Source organism: Cajanus cajan, chromosome 4, assembly GCF_000230855.2.
Source record: "Cajanus cajan strain Asha chromosome 4, NIPB_CcT2T_4, whole genome shotgun sequence".
NCBI lineage: Eukaryota > Viridiplantae > Streptophyta > Magnoliopsida > Fabales > Fabaceae > Cajanus > Cajanus cajan.
The window spans coordinates 8,714,386-8,730,432 of NC_138520.1; the positions used below are offsets into that span (position 1 = coordinate 8,714,386).

Here is a 16,047-nt window from a genome sequence, read left to right on the forward strand (position 1 = left end):
AGAAAAAAGACACAGTTTTTTTATTTAGAGCTGAAACGCTAGTTAAAATAACATTTCAGAAAATACAAGTTATTATACGAAAAATACATGATTGTTTGAACCAGGACAAATAACACATTTGTGTCTGTTAAAATTTATTTCCTAATCTTTATAAATAAATTTTATAAAAACCAAATCTATTAAACTTCAAAATAATCTAAACCCTTGATCATATGCTATATCGTCGTTGGGAATCCAAGTTTCATCGTAATTCTAATAATCCGTGTTGAGTTGCAGGAAGCAAATGCCATAAAGATGTGAGACCAAAAGTTCTGTTGATAAACAAAACCAAACCAAGTACCTAAAATCAGAACATTTCGCGGGTAGATTTCAATTTAAACACTCGGTTGAAATCAAACCAACCCTTATTTTTGAAGGCACTAAAGAAAAACCAAAAAGGTTGTGTAAATTAGCCCCAGCATTATCACGTAATCCCTGTTGTGCTATGAAGTAGTTTTCAATATTCATATCATTATTTCGGGCTAGTTTAATAGGATATCAAGATATCAACGATGGTAGCCATATCTAGAGTTACGTATACAAGACATTTAACTACTAACAAACAAATCATGCAAAGGCAAACAACTTCCCAACATACAGTCAATCCTCTCAAGTCAAACAAATTCCTATGCCGCAGAATACTAGCAAATACAGTAGAAGGAAAAGACAATGGACAAATGTGTCAGCAGAGGAAGCTAAACATCAATGGAATTTCATCGGCACTCAAGTGCACATCTAATAAAAATCTCTCTTCCGGAAACCGGCATCACGTCTCTCCCATGCTGGCTTTCTCTCATTTTCAATGTCCCTCTCAATCAGTCCTTTTATTGGCTTGATGAGAAGGAAATACTGCAGACAGGAACAATAAAATAAACAAGAGAAGAGAAAGAAATCGTTGCTCCTCTGTCAGTTTAATGAGAAAACAAAATAAGACTTCAAGTTCAAGAGCGTACTTGGAGAGCAAACACCACAGGAATCCATAATTTTCCTCTCTGATTCGGATTTGGCCCTTCAATTAAATCCTTGTCAACATGAATAGACGCACTTTTGTTCAATGCGGTATTTGTGATTGTTTGGACTAGGTTAGGAATCCAAGCAGTCCCATTCGGAAGAACCTGACACCAAGAAACACACATTCCCTCAATCAGACCAAGCAAGATAAATGAATTAAAATAAATGCAATGAAGCAGATCTCCGACCTTTTCATCACTTTCATTTTTGTTGCATCTCCCACTGTTTTCGACCAAAACAACAGGAATAGAAGAAGCCTATGATTTTACCCAAAAAAAAAAGCAACATATAAGCATGAAAATCATTAGTTATAACACAAAAAAAATGTGTGGAAATCAACAGATAGCAATTCTTGACATTAAAATTATTTATAAAAAAAAAAGGAACATATAAACAAAAAGTAAAGCTGGATAACTTTTTTCCAAGAAAAAAACAAATATACAAGTTTACAACCAACAAGGTAAGTAATTTACACAACAGAATGATGCTCTCAATCCACAGAATAGCTATCAAATAAATCCCCAGAATGAAACCATGTGTTAATTAAGAGTAGAGTTTAAAATGAAAGAAAAGCCAAAAAAACAACACTTTCCCATAACAAAATAAGGATAAGCTATGAATCCAAGTTACCTATCCAAGGGGCATCCTTCATTAGTCTTTTTTTTATCTTTAAAATTTATTAATTGATACACTTGGGTCTCACATTGCTTCTGTTCCAATTCTTGCAATATATCACTATGAAGCCCAGGATTTTAACCAAAAAAAGCAAGATATAAAAGCAAGAAAAATATTAATCATACACACAGAAAAAGAGGTATGAATGAAAAGCAACAGATAGAAATTATTTTTTAAAAAGGAATAAACAGGCATAAAGTAAAGCTGGGCATAACTTTCGTTCTAAGAAAAATAAATATAAAATATTTATAACCAACAAGGAAAGTAATTTACACAAAGGGAAAGTTTCACAAAGAACCAACACAAAGGGAATGTTTCGCAACAATTATTTATGCTTATAGTATCAAAATCCCACATAGTGGTGCAGGGCAGCCAGTAAAAGAACTATTATAGCAGGATAGCAGGTAATTGGACAACCACTATTTTGAATATTATAGTGCAAGTTAAAAAATGTATACTGCACATATTGACATATAAAGGCTCAAAAATAAAGATTACCTAGAATAAAATGCATTTATAATTAATAGTAAAAATTCAGCCTTAAGCTAAACACGAACAAGCTGTCAACAACATTAGTAGAGGAATAAACAAGTGGAGAACAGTCATGAGATCAAAACTCATTAGAACTTAGAAGACAAGAAAAGAGGTAAAGCACAGAACAGTGTAATGAAAGGCCTGTGTTGGTTTGTTGGACAGAGAACAGGGACAGAGATCTCTGTTGGAGAGAACAGAAGAGAAGGACAGAAAAAGGGTAAATGTTCAGCAAAAAGTTGAGTAGGTCTTCTGGAAATGGAGGTGCTCTTCGTCAGTGCTGCTGTTTAGTCTCATGTTCTCCAGCAGAAATAGAATGGGTCTCACCCTTTTCTTTCATATAAAGACTGAAATACGTATATATAATAAAAATACCACTGTCCCAAAATAGGTGTAATGAAGGCAATTTCCTTGGTCAACAGTAGTGGCAGCAACAACCACAAATTTTGGGAGACTTCTATTCAGTGGCTTAGACTCCTATCATGCAAAAAACTCTGCACTATGGAGGCTAGAATAGCAGCCTCTGGCTGCTTCACACTGCTATGCTGCTGCTATAGTACACTATTAACTATGTTTATGCTGGGCCTCTATTTTAAAACCAGACAAATCTATGAACAGGTAAAGAAAGAGGTTCAAGGTTTTGAGGCTGGTCTATGGTTGAGCCAGGGTCAAACTGGAATCATACATTTATGCATAGCCCACAAATAAATGATACTATGTAAAGGATAAACTAACAAAGGATACGTACATAGGTAAAAATCATAAAGAAAAATATTAAAATTATATTTTAAACATAATTGATTCATGACAAATACAATAACTTACTATAAAATACTACCTTCAGTCCTTAATATAAGACTTAAATAACTAATTCACCGAGATTAAGAAAAGTTAGGTTTATTTAGTTAAGATCAATAAATGTCTTAAATTTCTAATTTTTTTTTCAAAACTACCCCTAAATTAATGAAACACTTAATGTATGTTTCCAAGGTTTTTGCATTCCAAGAACAAAAAATGAGACTATTTGTATTTCAAGAGACATAAATTAAATGAATTCCACATACTTGTTGAACTCAAAAAATGCATTTAATAAGGGTACTTTTGTAAAGAAATTAATGCTTGAGACAAAATAGATTTGAGTCTTATAAAAAGGACCAAACCAATTCGAAATTTAGGACCTAATAAGGACCAGAGGAGGTATTTATTACATTATTTACCATATATATACATATTACATTCATGGAATTAGTATTGAACAATTCGTACAATACAATTCATTGGTTTGGTGATATGAATTGTGCATCAAATGATTGTGTCTAAATCTTACAAAGTCCATCCCGCACATGACTTGTGCAATTCTTCTGCAACAGGTTGGTCCCTGAACAGGGCTGAATCGTGCTAAACACAGTTTTAAAAATGCTATAAAAAAAAAATCCTTTCAAAAAATTAGATAAGACAGAGAATAGGCCAAAGGTGATCACGGGTCTTCCTTTGCTTGCAACCGACCAGGTAATGAGCACTGTCTTCGCTCACTTGTGATCACACCAAGTAATGGGCAACAGGTTGCTTACAGCATTCACTTGTTGTACCAGGCAACAGGTTGTGAGAACAACTTGCTTCTGCCTCTCTTCATTGAGTATGTCACCGTTGCATGACCTTGTCTAACGTATTTTTCTTGAGTTCAAAATTGAATTATATCTTGAGCAAGTCTCAAAAATTATATATTTATGTTATGGTTTTTTAGAAATATATTACTTTTTATAAAATTATTAAAGATACTTCCGCCGGTCCTTTTTATAGGACTCAAATTTTCAAATTGGTTTAGTCCTATTTATAAGACCCAATTTATTATATTTCAAGCATTAATTTTTACTTAACAAAAATGCCCTTATTAAATACATTTTTTAGTTCAATAAATAAGTGAAATTCATGTAATGTATATCTCTTAAAATACAAATAATCTCCTATTTTTGTTCTTGGAATGCAAAAACTTTGGAAACATATATTAAGTGTCTCATTAATTTAGGCGTAATTTTGGAAAGAAGTAAAAGTTGATGACATTTATCGATCTTAACCCAAAAAATTAACATTTCTTAATCATGGTGAATTAGTTATTTGAGTATTATAATAAGGCCCGGAAATAGTATTTTTTAAATTATCTAATTATCCTGAAAATTTGTAACATATATTTTGTATTGAAAGCATATTAAGTATACAAATAATCAGAACTCATATATTTTATTTTATTTAGTTCAAATTATGTTTTGACTTTTAATGTTTTTCATGTTGAAATGCTTTTAGATTAATGATTTATAGTTATTATTATTTGAGAATTTGTGCTTTTGTCTTTGTTAGTTGTATATACTATATTTTATCATTGATCGTGAATCTTATGATTCACAATATGATTTGATTAACGATTCAAAAAATAGGTTTCCTAAATCCATGGTTTGAATCCCAATTCCACTACAAGATTAACAGTCAATATGCTAACTATATGATATGAAATATTATATAAGAAAAATCTATACTGAGAAAGAGATACGCCAATGGCTTGGTAGGAGTCCGATAGAGAATGGATTATAAATAAGAAAATGGGCATTTCTTTATTGGTTGTGGATCTGATTGCTTAGGTTTACATGTATTTGAGAGACCAGCACTCTCCCAATTCCTTTCTTGCAATTTTTTATGCCCCCCTCTTTCCCCTCAAGTCTATTTAATACACTTTGTTGTTCTACAACTAATTAACAACTGTTAGTGTTGTTACAAGGTTATGACCTGTTATAAGGGAATGATCTCCCTTTATGCCTCTTCCTCCTCACATAAACCTTAATAGGCAGTCAGGATCTATCAGAGTCCATCACCTCAAATAGATGACATTATCCACTTGGAGGCTTAAATTTCTTTCATCTATATACTTTTAATGTGACTTTAGATTTTTAATTACAAATACATCTTTCGCTGTGTAACTTTTTATATTTGAGCATTTATATATGTGTAATATATATTATCTAGCTTGTATATACAATCTTCAAAATTCCAATCATCCCACCATCTGCCATCCTGCTATAGCAGTTTTGGGGTTGGCTGGTCTGCCCCACTATTTGGAGTTGATAAATACGTGCCCATTCAAAGAACAGAGCACTGAAATATAAATGCTTTAACTTCTGATGCTTATACAATTTTGTCAAACATATATGCATTTGAAGGATATGATTGAAGTTACAGAGAAAAATACCTGAATGGCTTCTTTCTTTATTCGGGCACCAGACCTAAGAACCGTCAAGAGAGACTCAGATCTTTGAGAGAAGAATTCATCATAAGGTAATCCATCTGGTGGAGAGAACTGGGCATGTGTGAGTGCTACTATAGCCTTGTTCCATATTTCTTTGCCAAAACTATCTGTTATAGCTTTGGCAACCAACTTGTCCAAGTTGTCCACTCTATACACATCCAAGCGATCCACATAAAGCAGCACATCTATGGTCTTGTTCAGAAGGAAACTACTCAAACAAACACAAATTCCCACAAAACATGAAGGAAAAAATGGTGAGTATTTGAAAGAAGAGACAAAGTACATCAGTTTAAAGACCAAATACATGCTTTAAAGGTGGAGTGTTACATGCTAAACATAAGCAATTAAGCATACCGTTTTATTATATCAAGTGCCATATCATTGATGTATCCCCCTTCAATGAGACCAGGAGTGTCAATAATGTTCAATGTAAAACCAGCCCTTGATCGTGACACCATCACAGGTCTCGGCCCTTCCGACTTTGCAACATAATAAGAAAAACATCACTCACAAGCAAACATAATAATGGCACAACAACGCAATAACCACCCTATAAACCACCACAGGAAAGTCTCGGCACATACCTGGAAAGGACTAATCGAAACCACTCTTTCCCCAATGATGGAGTTCACAGTCGAAGATTTTCCAACACCCCCTTTTCCCATCACAAGAATAGTCAAGGAGTTCACATTCTACACCAAAACAAACATAAATTCGCATGCAGTAAAAAAATGTATACAGAAGTAAAATAAAATCAACAATAATAAGCATTAAAAATTAGGCATAATTTAAGAGGATAAATAAAACAAAACCTCCTGCTTAAGTTTTCCCAAGAGTTCAAGCAACTTAGTCTGCGTAGCAGGTGCGAATGTATTGATTCCTGACCACTCACGGGTAATATGGGACGCCATTGAAGGATGTTCTGCAAACACATCATCGGAAAAGAGGACAAAACTCAAAACAATTATAAGAAGAAAATAATTGCGTTTCAGTGCATATTCAACAAGGCACCATGAAAACCTAACCGACTAAAACAATAGATGTTATTAACCGAAGATTCAGCACAATTACGAAATGTAAGGTGAATTGAGAACAATAATGAGTAAAATACTGGCATGGAAATGTAAAATGTTGAAGAATCAATCATATGTACAGGATGAAAAACCTAAAGCGAAAACAGTGAAAATGAAATTGCGAAGGAAGAGAGTGATGAAATGAAAAGAGAAGAGAATAAGGGTTTGAACGGTGCGACCGCCCTTACCCTCCTTATCCGACTATTCCAGCTTTCTGATAGCTCCACTGTCCGACTTCGACCCTTAGGTTGTCCTTTAAATACTCACTTATTCTCGCTACTTTTTCTTCTTTTTTTTTTTTTGGACATTATTATTTGTTTTAGAAATTAAATTATTTGATTTTAGGATTTTATCATTTTACCTTGATTTTAGAAGATATTATACTTTTTTATTCGAAAAAAAATTGCATTCTTTTTTGTACAAAATAAAATGGGTTTTTGAGTATTAAATTTTTGCTAAAGAGAACAGTTTAGTAATTTGAATATTTAACATTGCAAGCAAAGATTAAGTAATTTAATTTAGAGCAATGCTACATAATTTGGAGAAAAAACAATTATAGTAAAATTCGTCACAAAATCATAAATTTATAGTGTGTTTTTTTTTTTAGGTTCGTTTAAAAGGTGGGATAGCTGGCTCCAAGATTTAACACGGCTACATACACAAAGCAGGATTCGAACCCCTAACCTTGCTTAAGGATGGATCAACCCCTACCGCTGAACCACACGCTTGGAATTTGTTATAGTGTGTTTGGTAGAGATAAAATAAAGAGAAAACATAAAAGAGAGAATAAAAAAAAATTGTTTAAGAGAAGATAAATAAAATATGCGTGAATCATGCCTTATTTAATTTCTCCTTACAAATGAGAGGAAATTAACAATAGTTAGAGAAGAAATAAATAATTAATGAAGACAAATTCATAATCTGATTTAGGATTTTTTTTTTTTTTTATTTGTATCGACGGGACTTATATTAAGGAGTTTATATTAATTGAGTGAGACTTTCTTATTATTTGTGATGGTAGTTTAAAGTAAAAGAATGTAATAGATTTTTATTTTATTTTAAATAATTATTATAAAAAATAATAAATTAATTGTGATTAGATAGTAACATAACAAAAGAAAAATTATTGTCTGTTCATATATTATTATTGGTATACACATGTGTAATATACAATTTAAATATTTATTATATAAGACTAAAATTTAAAATAATTTATATAAATAATTAATCATTATTCTTTTTCATATTAGTGTTTTAGGTTTCACCTTCAACTAATTTGGTTCGACTCGAAGATAAGTTAAGTTTGATTCGATCTTAAGTTTAATACATTATTTACTTATATTCAACTCCTTAATTATATTATGCTTGAATATATAAATTATATTTAAGTTTGAATAAGTAGATATTTTAAATATATAAATTATATTTTAAATTTATGATAAATAATTTATATTGTAGTACTAGATTATTTTATTTATTAATTTTATTTTAAAAATATTAAAATTTACTTCATAAATAATTATGATAAATAAGAAATGAATTATATATGAAATTAAAAGAATTCCTAAAAAACTTTTCATCAAAAAAAAATATCTAAAAACATTCTCGTATAAAATATTGTTCATACTATATATATATATATATATATATATATATATATGAGTTGATCTCTTAAATAAATAAGAGTAAACAATAATTGATAGAATATAGGTATGTAACTTATAAAAATAAAATTTAATGTAAGTAACTATAACTTGTAATGAATTACGATGCCTATTTTTTTAAGCCTTTACCATACTTTTTTTTTGTCTTGAAAGTTACATAAATTTAACTTGTAACAATAGTACAAATCTATGTTTTTTAAAATTAGATTGGTTAAGGTATGTACTATCTGTACTGCGAAGCCGAGCTCCGAGCCCGGCACCACAGCGCAGGACGACTTCGGACACGCGCTGTGTGACGTCAGCTCGTTATCCTAATCAGATCATAACTGATCTCGGGCCCAAGGCCCAACACAACCCTAATTAACACCAAGGTACGTGCATTATTTATACGAGACTCACACTCATACAAACCTTAACTTTAGTATCGGAGTCTCTTTTGCAGGTACCACCCCCATCTTGGAGCATCAAGCGTACCAGCGAAGGAGGCTCACCAATCTTACTCGGAGGATCATCTCTACAGTAGATTTCCGGTAAGAACATTTGGCGCCCACCATGACAGCTCTTATCGACCACGCTTATGGTATTCACCAGAAGCCATAGCAGACGCGCAACAGACGACGCAAACCACTCAACTGCCATGGACAACGAAGCCACATTGAGGAGACTGATCGACCAGGTCGAACAGATGCGGCAGCAACACGACGCCGATATGCGAAACATGCGTGCCCAGCACGAAACCGACCTAGCTGCGATGCGGAACGCCAATGAAGCAGATCTAGTGGCGCTACGCGCTGAAAACGAGCGAATTCGTGCCCAGCTCCCTCGGCGCCCCTCTGATCATCCTCCTGAGGCGAGCAACCTCCACGAGGAAGAAGGGCACTCAGTCTCTCAGCCCCGAACTGCGACTAGGGCACCGACTCCACGACCTGCCACGCATTGGTCTCATGTTCCGACGAACAAATCAGTCCATGAAGTCAGCAAAGCCCCGACTCATGTCACAGGGGGTCAAGCAACCTTCCGCCGTCATCCCTTTGTGGACGGCATCATGGAGACACCACTCCCTCAGGGGTGGAAGCCTCTCCACCTTGATCGCTATGATGGCACGACGGACCCCGATGAGCACATCGACCTATATACCACACAGGTAAACCTCTACACCAATAACGATGCTATTCTGTGTAGGGTTTTTCTGACCTCGCTCAAAGGGGCCGCGCTCAACTGGTACACCCAGCTACCTACCGAGTCAATCGACAGCTTCAGCACTCTGGTCAGGCGGTTCACAATGCAGTATGCAACGAGCCGACCTCACCACATCACTTCGGCCGCCCTAGCCAGCCTCAGACAGAACGACGACGAGCCACTTCGGGCGTTCATGGAGCGATTTGCAGCCACCTCGGTTAAGATCAAAAATCTGAACCCCGAGGTCGCCCTGCATGCCATGCTCATGGCACTCAAGCCCGGGCCCTTTGTCGACAACCTATTCCGTGAGGCCCCTCACGATATGGACGAGCTCCGAGCTCACGCTGCTGGGTACATCCAGATGGAGGAGCATGCCGAGTTCCGCAAGGCAATTCGTGACAAACCACAAGAAAAGCAAGACCAAGGTCAGGCCACGAACATTTAAAGTTGGCGACCTTGTTTGGCGATTACGAGGAGAAGCAAGAACAGACCCCTCCAAAGGAAAATTTGGAACTTGGAATTCCACCCACCTCAAATTTTATTTCTCTTAACTTGTAAATTCAGGGGATGTACTCTTTTTCCTCCTCAGCCTTTTTTCCCACTAAAGAAAAGGGTTTTTGGCCAAGGAAGGTTTTAACGAGGCACCCCTCAGAAATAAATCAACAAAGCAACTCCATTCCCATACATTTTCGGTATTGGCACATTAACCATGACGACTAACCAAGGTCGAGTTCGAACCTTGATATGCCAAGGTCGAGTCTGAACCTTGAGATCACATTTTCTTAACCAAGGTCGAGTTCGAACCTTGATATGCCAAGGTCGAGTCCGAACCTTGAGATATCACATTTTCTTAACCAAGGTCGAGTTCGAACCTTGATATGCCAAGGTCGAGTCGGAACCTTGAGATCACATTTTTTTAACAAAGGTCGAGTTCGAACCTTGATATGCCAAGGTCGAGTCCGAACCTTGAGATCACATTTTCTTAACCAAGGTCGAGTTCGAACCTTGATATGCCAAGGTCGAGTCGGAACCTTGAGATCACATTTTTTTAACAAAGGTCGAGTTCGAACCTTGATATGCCAAGGTCGAGTCCGAACCTTGAGATCATATTTTCTTAACCACGGTCGAGTTCGAACCTTGTTATGCCAAGGTCGAGTCCGAACCTTGAGATCATATTTTCTTAACCAAGGTCGAGTTCGAACCTTGATATGCCAAGGTCGAGTCCGAACCTTGAGATCACATTTTCTTAACCAAGGTCGAGTTCGAACCTTGATATGCCAAGGTCGAGTCCGAACCTTGAGATCATATTTTCTTAACCAAGGTCGAGTTCGAACCTTGATATGCCAAGGTCGAGTCCGAACCTTGAGATCATATTTTCTTAACCACGGTCGAGTTCGAACCTTGTTATGCCAAGGTCGAGTCCGAACCTTGAGATCATATTTTCTTAACCAAGGTCGAGTTCGAACCTTGATATGCCAAGGTCGAGTCCGAATCTTGAGACTACATTTTCTTAACCAAGGTCGAGTTCGAACCTTATTATGCCAAGGTCGAGTCCGAACCTTGAGACTACATTTTCTTAACCAAGGTCGAGTTCGAACCTTGTTATGCCAAGGTCGAGTACGAACCTTGAGATCAAATTTTCTTAACCAAGGTCGAGTTCGAACCTTGATATGCCAAGGTTGAGTCCGAACCTTGAGATCACATTTTCTTAACCAAGGTCGAGTTCGAACCTTGATATGCCAAGGTCGAGTCCAAACCTTGAGATCACATTTTCTTAACCAAGGTCGAGCTCAAACCTTCAAACAACAAATTTAGGAGCTCCTCAGAAGCCCCTTCGCTCTTACATCACTCGGTGCTTGGGGGGCAAGTGTACTGGCCAGCCAAGTTGTCGTCTTGTCCCTCACCAATCTATTGACTCAATCAAAGGTTTACCAGTCTGACCAAGCATTAAACTCATCATTGCCGAGTTCCTCAGCTCGGCCATGAAATATGGACATCGGAATACGACATCGGCCCAAAGAGGCCACATCATCAAACAGATAAAAATACAATCTTGTTACCATGCCGCCTGCACGTTCTCGAGAACGAGGTGACAGTTGCAACACATGGCATCTTGACAGGCAAGCATGCGCGAAAGGTCACTGCTCCCTGACGAGCTCGGTCTTAACTCCTCGACCTACGGTCTTCGGAGCTCGGGGGGCTAGTGTACTATCCGTACTGCGAAGCCGAGCTCCGAGCCCGGCACCACAGCTCAGGACGACCTCGGACACGCGCTGTGTGACGTCAGCTCGTCATCCTAATCAGATCATAACTGATCTCGGGCCCAAGGCCCAACACAACCCTAATTAACACCAAGGTACGTGCATTATTTATATGAGATTCACACTCATACAAACCCTAACTTTAGCATCAGAGTCTCTTTTGCAGGTACCACCCCCATCTTGGAGCATCAAGCGTACCAGCGAAGGAGGCTCACCAATCTTACTCGGAGGATCATCTCTACAGTAGATTTCCGGTAAGAACAAGGTACTTGTTTAAGGTTAGTAGAACCTTGATTGAGTCGATATTAACAAAAAAAAAAAAAAAATATATATATATATATATATATATATATATATATATATATATATATAATCAAAATCTTATAACTTTGTTTAGTTTGCTTTATTAAAATCTAAAAATAAAATATCATTATATAGGTTATTAACATTCAAAGTATACACATATTCAACAATATCTTATAGTAACAATAAGTTCACATCTAAATCCAAAAAGAAAATGTCAAATACATATCAATATATATTGATAATGATAATAAGTTCACATCTAAATTCAAATGAGAAATATCCAATTATGCCTTACAATATTACTAACATTAAGCTCACAATTAAATTCAAAATTTTAAAAACTAATCAAAATTATCAAAGTCATAATATTCATTAAGGTCAAATCCATCAAATGCCATTTGTTAGCAATTGCATTGCTTCCATAAGCACCACTTCCACTCCCAAGTTGATGATCATGTGAATCTAAAATTGGTTGGTCAAAATCTTGAATCACTTTGTCACCTAATCAAAAAATAAAAAATAAAATAAAAAAAGGAAAAAAAAAACTTTTAACTAAATAATACTTACAAAATATAACATATTCAATATAATTAAACATTAACCTATGTTATTTTTTGATTCACCAACTAATGGAATTGCATTATCTTGATAAATAGTATTCTCAAACTCATAACTTTATTCTTTCTCAATTATCCAAAATCAACTCTATGATTTTATTTTACTTGTCACTAATTGGTTAGACTTTCTTGTATTTATCAAGTATAATTAGTTTATGATTTCATTGCTGCTTAAAAAATTTAATAATTACTTCAAAAAATCACTTTCTTAAAGATTATAATAAACTGATAGAAAGTGTTGTAATATCTAAAATATAAAACACCAAAACTTGATACACTTTCTAGTGATTTACTTGTCATTTTTTTATGATTAAAATTCATCTATTCTACAAAATTTCAATTTCAATTATTGCGTTTGAAGTTAAAAGTTCTCAAGCAACACGAGCCTTATAATTTCAATTCTGTTTTATCGCAACCAAACAATCACTTTCAACTGGATTCCTATTAGAATTATTGAGTCATTTGATCCACAAATCTCGTTTACATACCTCTGTCGTTCACACATTTCATCCACAAGTCTTGTTTACCCATCTTTCTTGTTCATGCATTCCAAAATATATACTATATTTAGATTCAAGCGTTGTACATAATGTTCTTGTCTGTCTTTTCACTTCCAATCTTAAATTATGTTTTGAAATTTGAAGAGAAAACTAGTGACAATGTGTTCATTTTTATAGGAGTTTCATTGTGATGTTGTTATTATTTTTTCCATCAATTAGCATTTTTTTGGCAAAATGTTCTTTTTCTTTAGTTGGGCTTGTATGCCTTTATGGATCGATGTGGATTTTGATTAATTGAATAGTTACTACTTCAGATTCTAAATTGTCAAGGGTGTTATTAATATAAGAGATGCTTCTATATCAAATATGTTTAAATAATAGTAAATTCACGTGTCATTTAAGTGTGATGACACATAAACATAAAAAAGTATCAAGAATGAAGCTTGTTAGACGACTTCAAAATTGTAATTGGAAACAGAATACATACATGTAAGCCAATGAATCTTAATTTTTGTGTTTAATCAAACATGTTATTAGTTATTGACCTTTATTGTTGTTGTCGGTTATGCTTTGGATTATTAAATGTTTGTATCTTTTATCTATTCAATTATAATTCTATAGTTTTGTTGAAGCTTAGGAAGTTTCTCTTTTGTTTTGCAGTTATGTAATGAGTAGCATCTTGTACCAAAGGACATGGGGGACAATTTTAAGAAAGTCACTATTCAAGATATTATTCGATCTCAAGTTTTTAATATCGTTAAATTTTTCCATTTGCATGTACTTTTGATTCTTATTATTCAATAAGGAATTTCATATTATTTTACACATAAATCATTTGATTGAAGCATGGTGGAGTTTCACTCAGAGATGAGAATGTAGTTGTTTATAATGTCAAAATTGATTTGACTTGCAGAGAACATATTCCTCTAAAAAGGTATCTAGTAATGAATAATCATACATAGACCTTCATTTTGTTTTAACTTCCTAATATCATATACTATTTTTTTTCCTTCTCTTTTTTTGGTTTTTGTTTCTGTACCATCTACTTTTCAAGTTACACCAATGAATCTAATTATCTTTTATCAAGACATTTCATATATAATTTTGAAGTTTAATTGATTTTGATGGTATCTATATTTTATTAGTAAAACATGTCGTTTTTTTAGATTTGTAAACCCTTTCACCTCATGTGTAGTTTGATAGTTTAGTTTTTTTAGCTATTCTTCCAAAATTAGTTAAAGTTCAAACTCTATTTTTACTACTTCTTTGGGGATACTTAGTTGCCTTTTTTTTATAAAAAAAAAAACTACATGAATATTTAAAGTGTGTGTATTGGGCATTTTGATAGGAGTTTAGTTTGGAATTAAATTATGCTAGTTTGTACTACATTTATTGGTTCAATAATGTATTCAAGATTATAACATCATAAGTCACTTGCTACCTACATTTTACCAAGATATGATAGTTAAGGTTTATGTTAAAAAATCAAAGTTAATAAGTGTAATTGAATCCTATACACGTTTGAACTTTCCTTTACACATTCAAGTTGGATTCATTTAACTTTTGCGTTGCACCATGTATAAGTGGAGGCAATTTGAAAGGCTTTTGAAAATTTTTGTTGAAAACATGTGATCAAAACACAAGCACATTCAACGCCAAAGAAGAAGAAACACGTTACAATAAATAATTGGTAATAGTATAAGGAAAATTTTGTTAAAATATGTGTTGTGGGTTTTATAAAATGATGCTCGTATACTTATATACCGTGTGTGCACATTTATGTTTGATAAAGTGTATTTTTTATGCTTCATATTATTAAAAAGGTGGATAAAATTTTTAATAGTATGAAGAAGCTTTTGTAAAAGTATGTATTATGATTTTTATAAAATGATGTTTGCGTACTTGTACGTTGTGTGTGAACATACATATTTAACGAAGTATATTTTTATGCAAAATTTGTGTAATCTGATTTAAATTTGTTAAACTACCCAATGATTCTATGAAAAGTTGTACAATATTTGTTTGACAACCAAACAAATTAACTATTTTAATTTATTTAATTAATTTGCAAAACTAATTCTAATTTAATTTGTTAAATTATAAAACATGGACTTTTTTCCCTAAATTTTTTTCTTGAAGAAAACCTTATTTACATTTTTTTTATATAGTCAACTTGTTTGAAATTATTTTCTCCGATGAATACTTTAATTTATGACATATTGAAAAAATAATAAGTGATCATAACATACAAATTTAACACACTGTATATCCTACATAATACATGATATTAAACCTATGTTGTTGTCAATGGTATTTCACAATCATCTAAGCAACACAAATATAAACAATACTACATAATATGTACATTAAAGAAAATAAGTTATATACAACCAAAATAAAATGCTTATGTCAAAGAAATAAGCTATCTTTATTCCTGAAATCGCTTGGATGTCAAAAAATTAAATCTTCCTTATGTTATGACATTAAAAAATTAGTTCTTTTTAGGGTCTGTTCTTACCACAATCACATAATAACAAAACAAAAAATGAAGAATGATTTACATAACCTTAATCACTTTCACAAGGTTGTATGACTAACTTTCAACTTATAACATACAAGTTCTTAGTCTAATAGATGCATGAAAACCTAAGGTTTGACCTAAGTTATCATGATACAACACAATCCCTACCATGCATATAAATCCATACCAATCTCCGATGATTGTTATCAATTATTATGAATCTTGAGAAGTGATTGTTGGGAGGGGGAGGGGAGTGGGATTGGATTATTAAAAGTTTTCAAGGTCCTAAACATTTTTTAGACATTCACAATTTTTATTGTTTCAATCGATAACCCATGAAACATGGACAAGGATGAACAACTAATATTTTTATAC

General features: G+C 33.7%; 1 protein-coding gene and 1 long non-coding RNA gene across 3 annotated transcripts; one reads left to right on the forward strand and one right to left on the reverse strand.

Moving 5' to 3' along the window:
* Positions 1–490: 490 nt before the first annotated feature.
* TOC34 (translocon at the outer envelope membrane of chloroplasts 34) lies at positions 491–6,942 on the reverse strand. 2 transcript variants are annotated; one of them, XM_020363568.3, is made up of 8 exons: positions 6,813–6,942; positions 6,364–6,473; positions 6,136–6,243; positions 5,906–6,030; positions 5,495–5,759; positions 1,239–1,307; positions 993–1,154; positions 491–888 (listed from the first exon to the last, which is right to left on the reverse strand). In XM_020363568.3, exons 2-8 carry the CDS (start codon positions 6,460–6,462, stop codon positions 775–777), a joined length of 942 nt encoding a protein of 313 aa, XP_020219157.1. In that variant the 5' UTR covers positions 6,463–6,473; positions 6,813–6,942; the 3' UTR covers positions 491–774. The 2 variants fall into 2 exon arrangements, with proteins under 2 accessions (XP_020219157.1, XP_020219158.1); XM_020363569.3 differs by lacking the exon at positions 6,813–6,942 and adding an exon at positions 6,717–6,797.
* A 5,178-nt stretch (positions 6,943–12,120) lies between these two features.
* Positions 12,121–14,131, forward strand: LOC114916078 (uncharacterized). Its single transcript, XR_003804395.2, has 2 exons — positions 12,121–13,640; positions 13,812–14,131. It is a non-coding gene; the product is annotated as an uncharacterized LOC114916078 (long non-coding RNA).
* The last annotated feature ends 1,916 nt before the right edge of the window (positions 14,132–16,047 follow it).

What these genes read in the sequence shown, in the direction of transcription:
- TOC34 (XM_020363568.3), bottom strand. Translation starts at nt 6,462, where the DNA reads ATGGCGTCCCATATTACCCGTGAGTGGTCAGGAATCAATACATTCGCA. An exon ending in TGGGAAAACTTAAGCAGGAG is followed by an intron (nt 6,244 to 6,363) that starts GTTTTGTTTTAT and finishes GTTTTGGTGTAG; the next exon opens with AATGTGAACTCCTTGACTAT. An exon ending in AAAATGAAAGTGATGAAAAG is followed by an intron (nt 1,155 to 1,238) that starts GTCGGAGATCTG and finishes TCTTGGTGTCAG; the next exon opens with GTTCTTCCGAATGGGACTGC.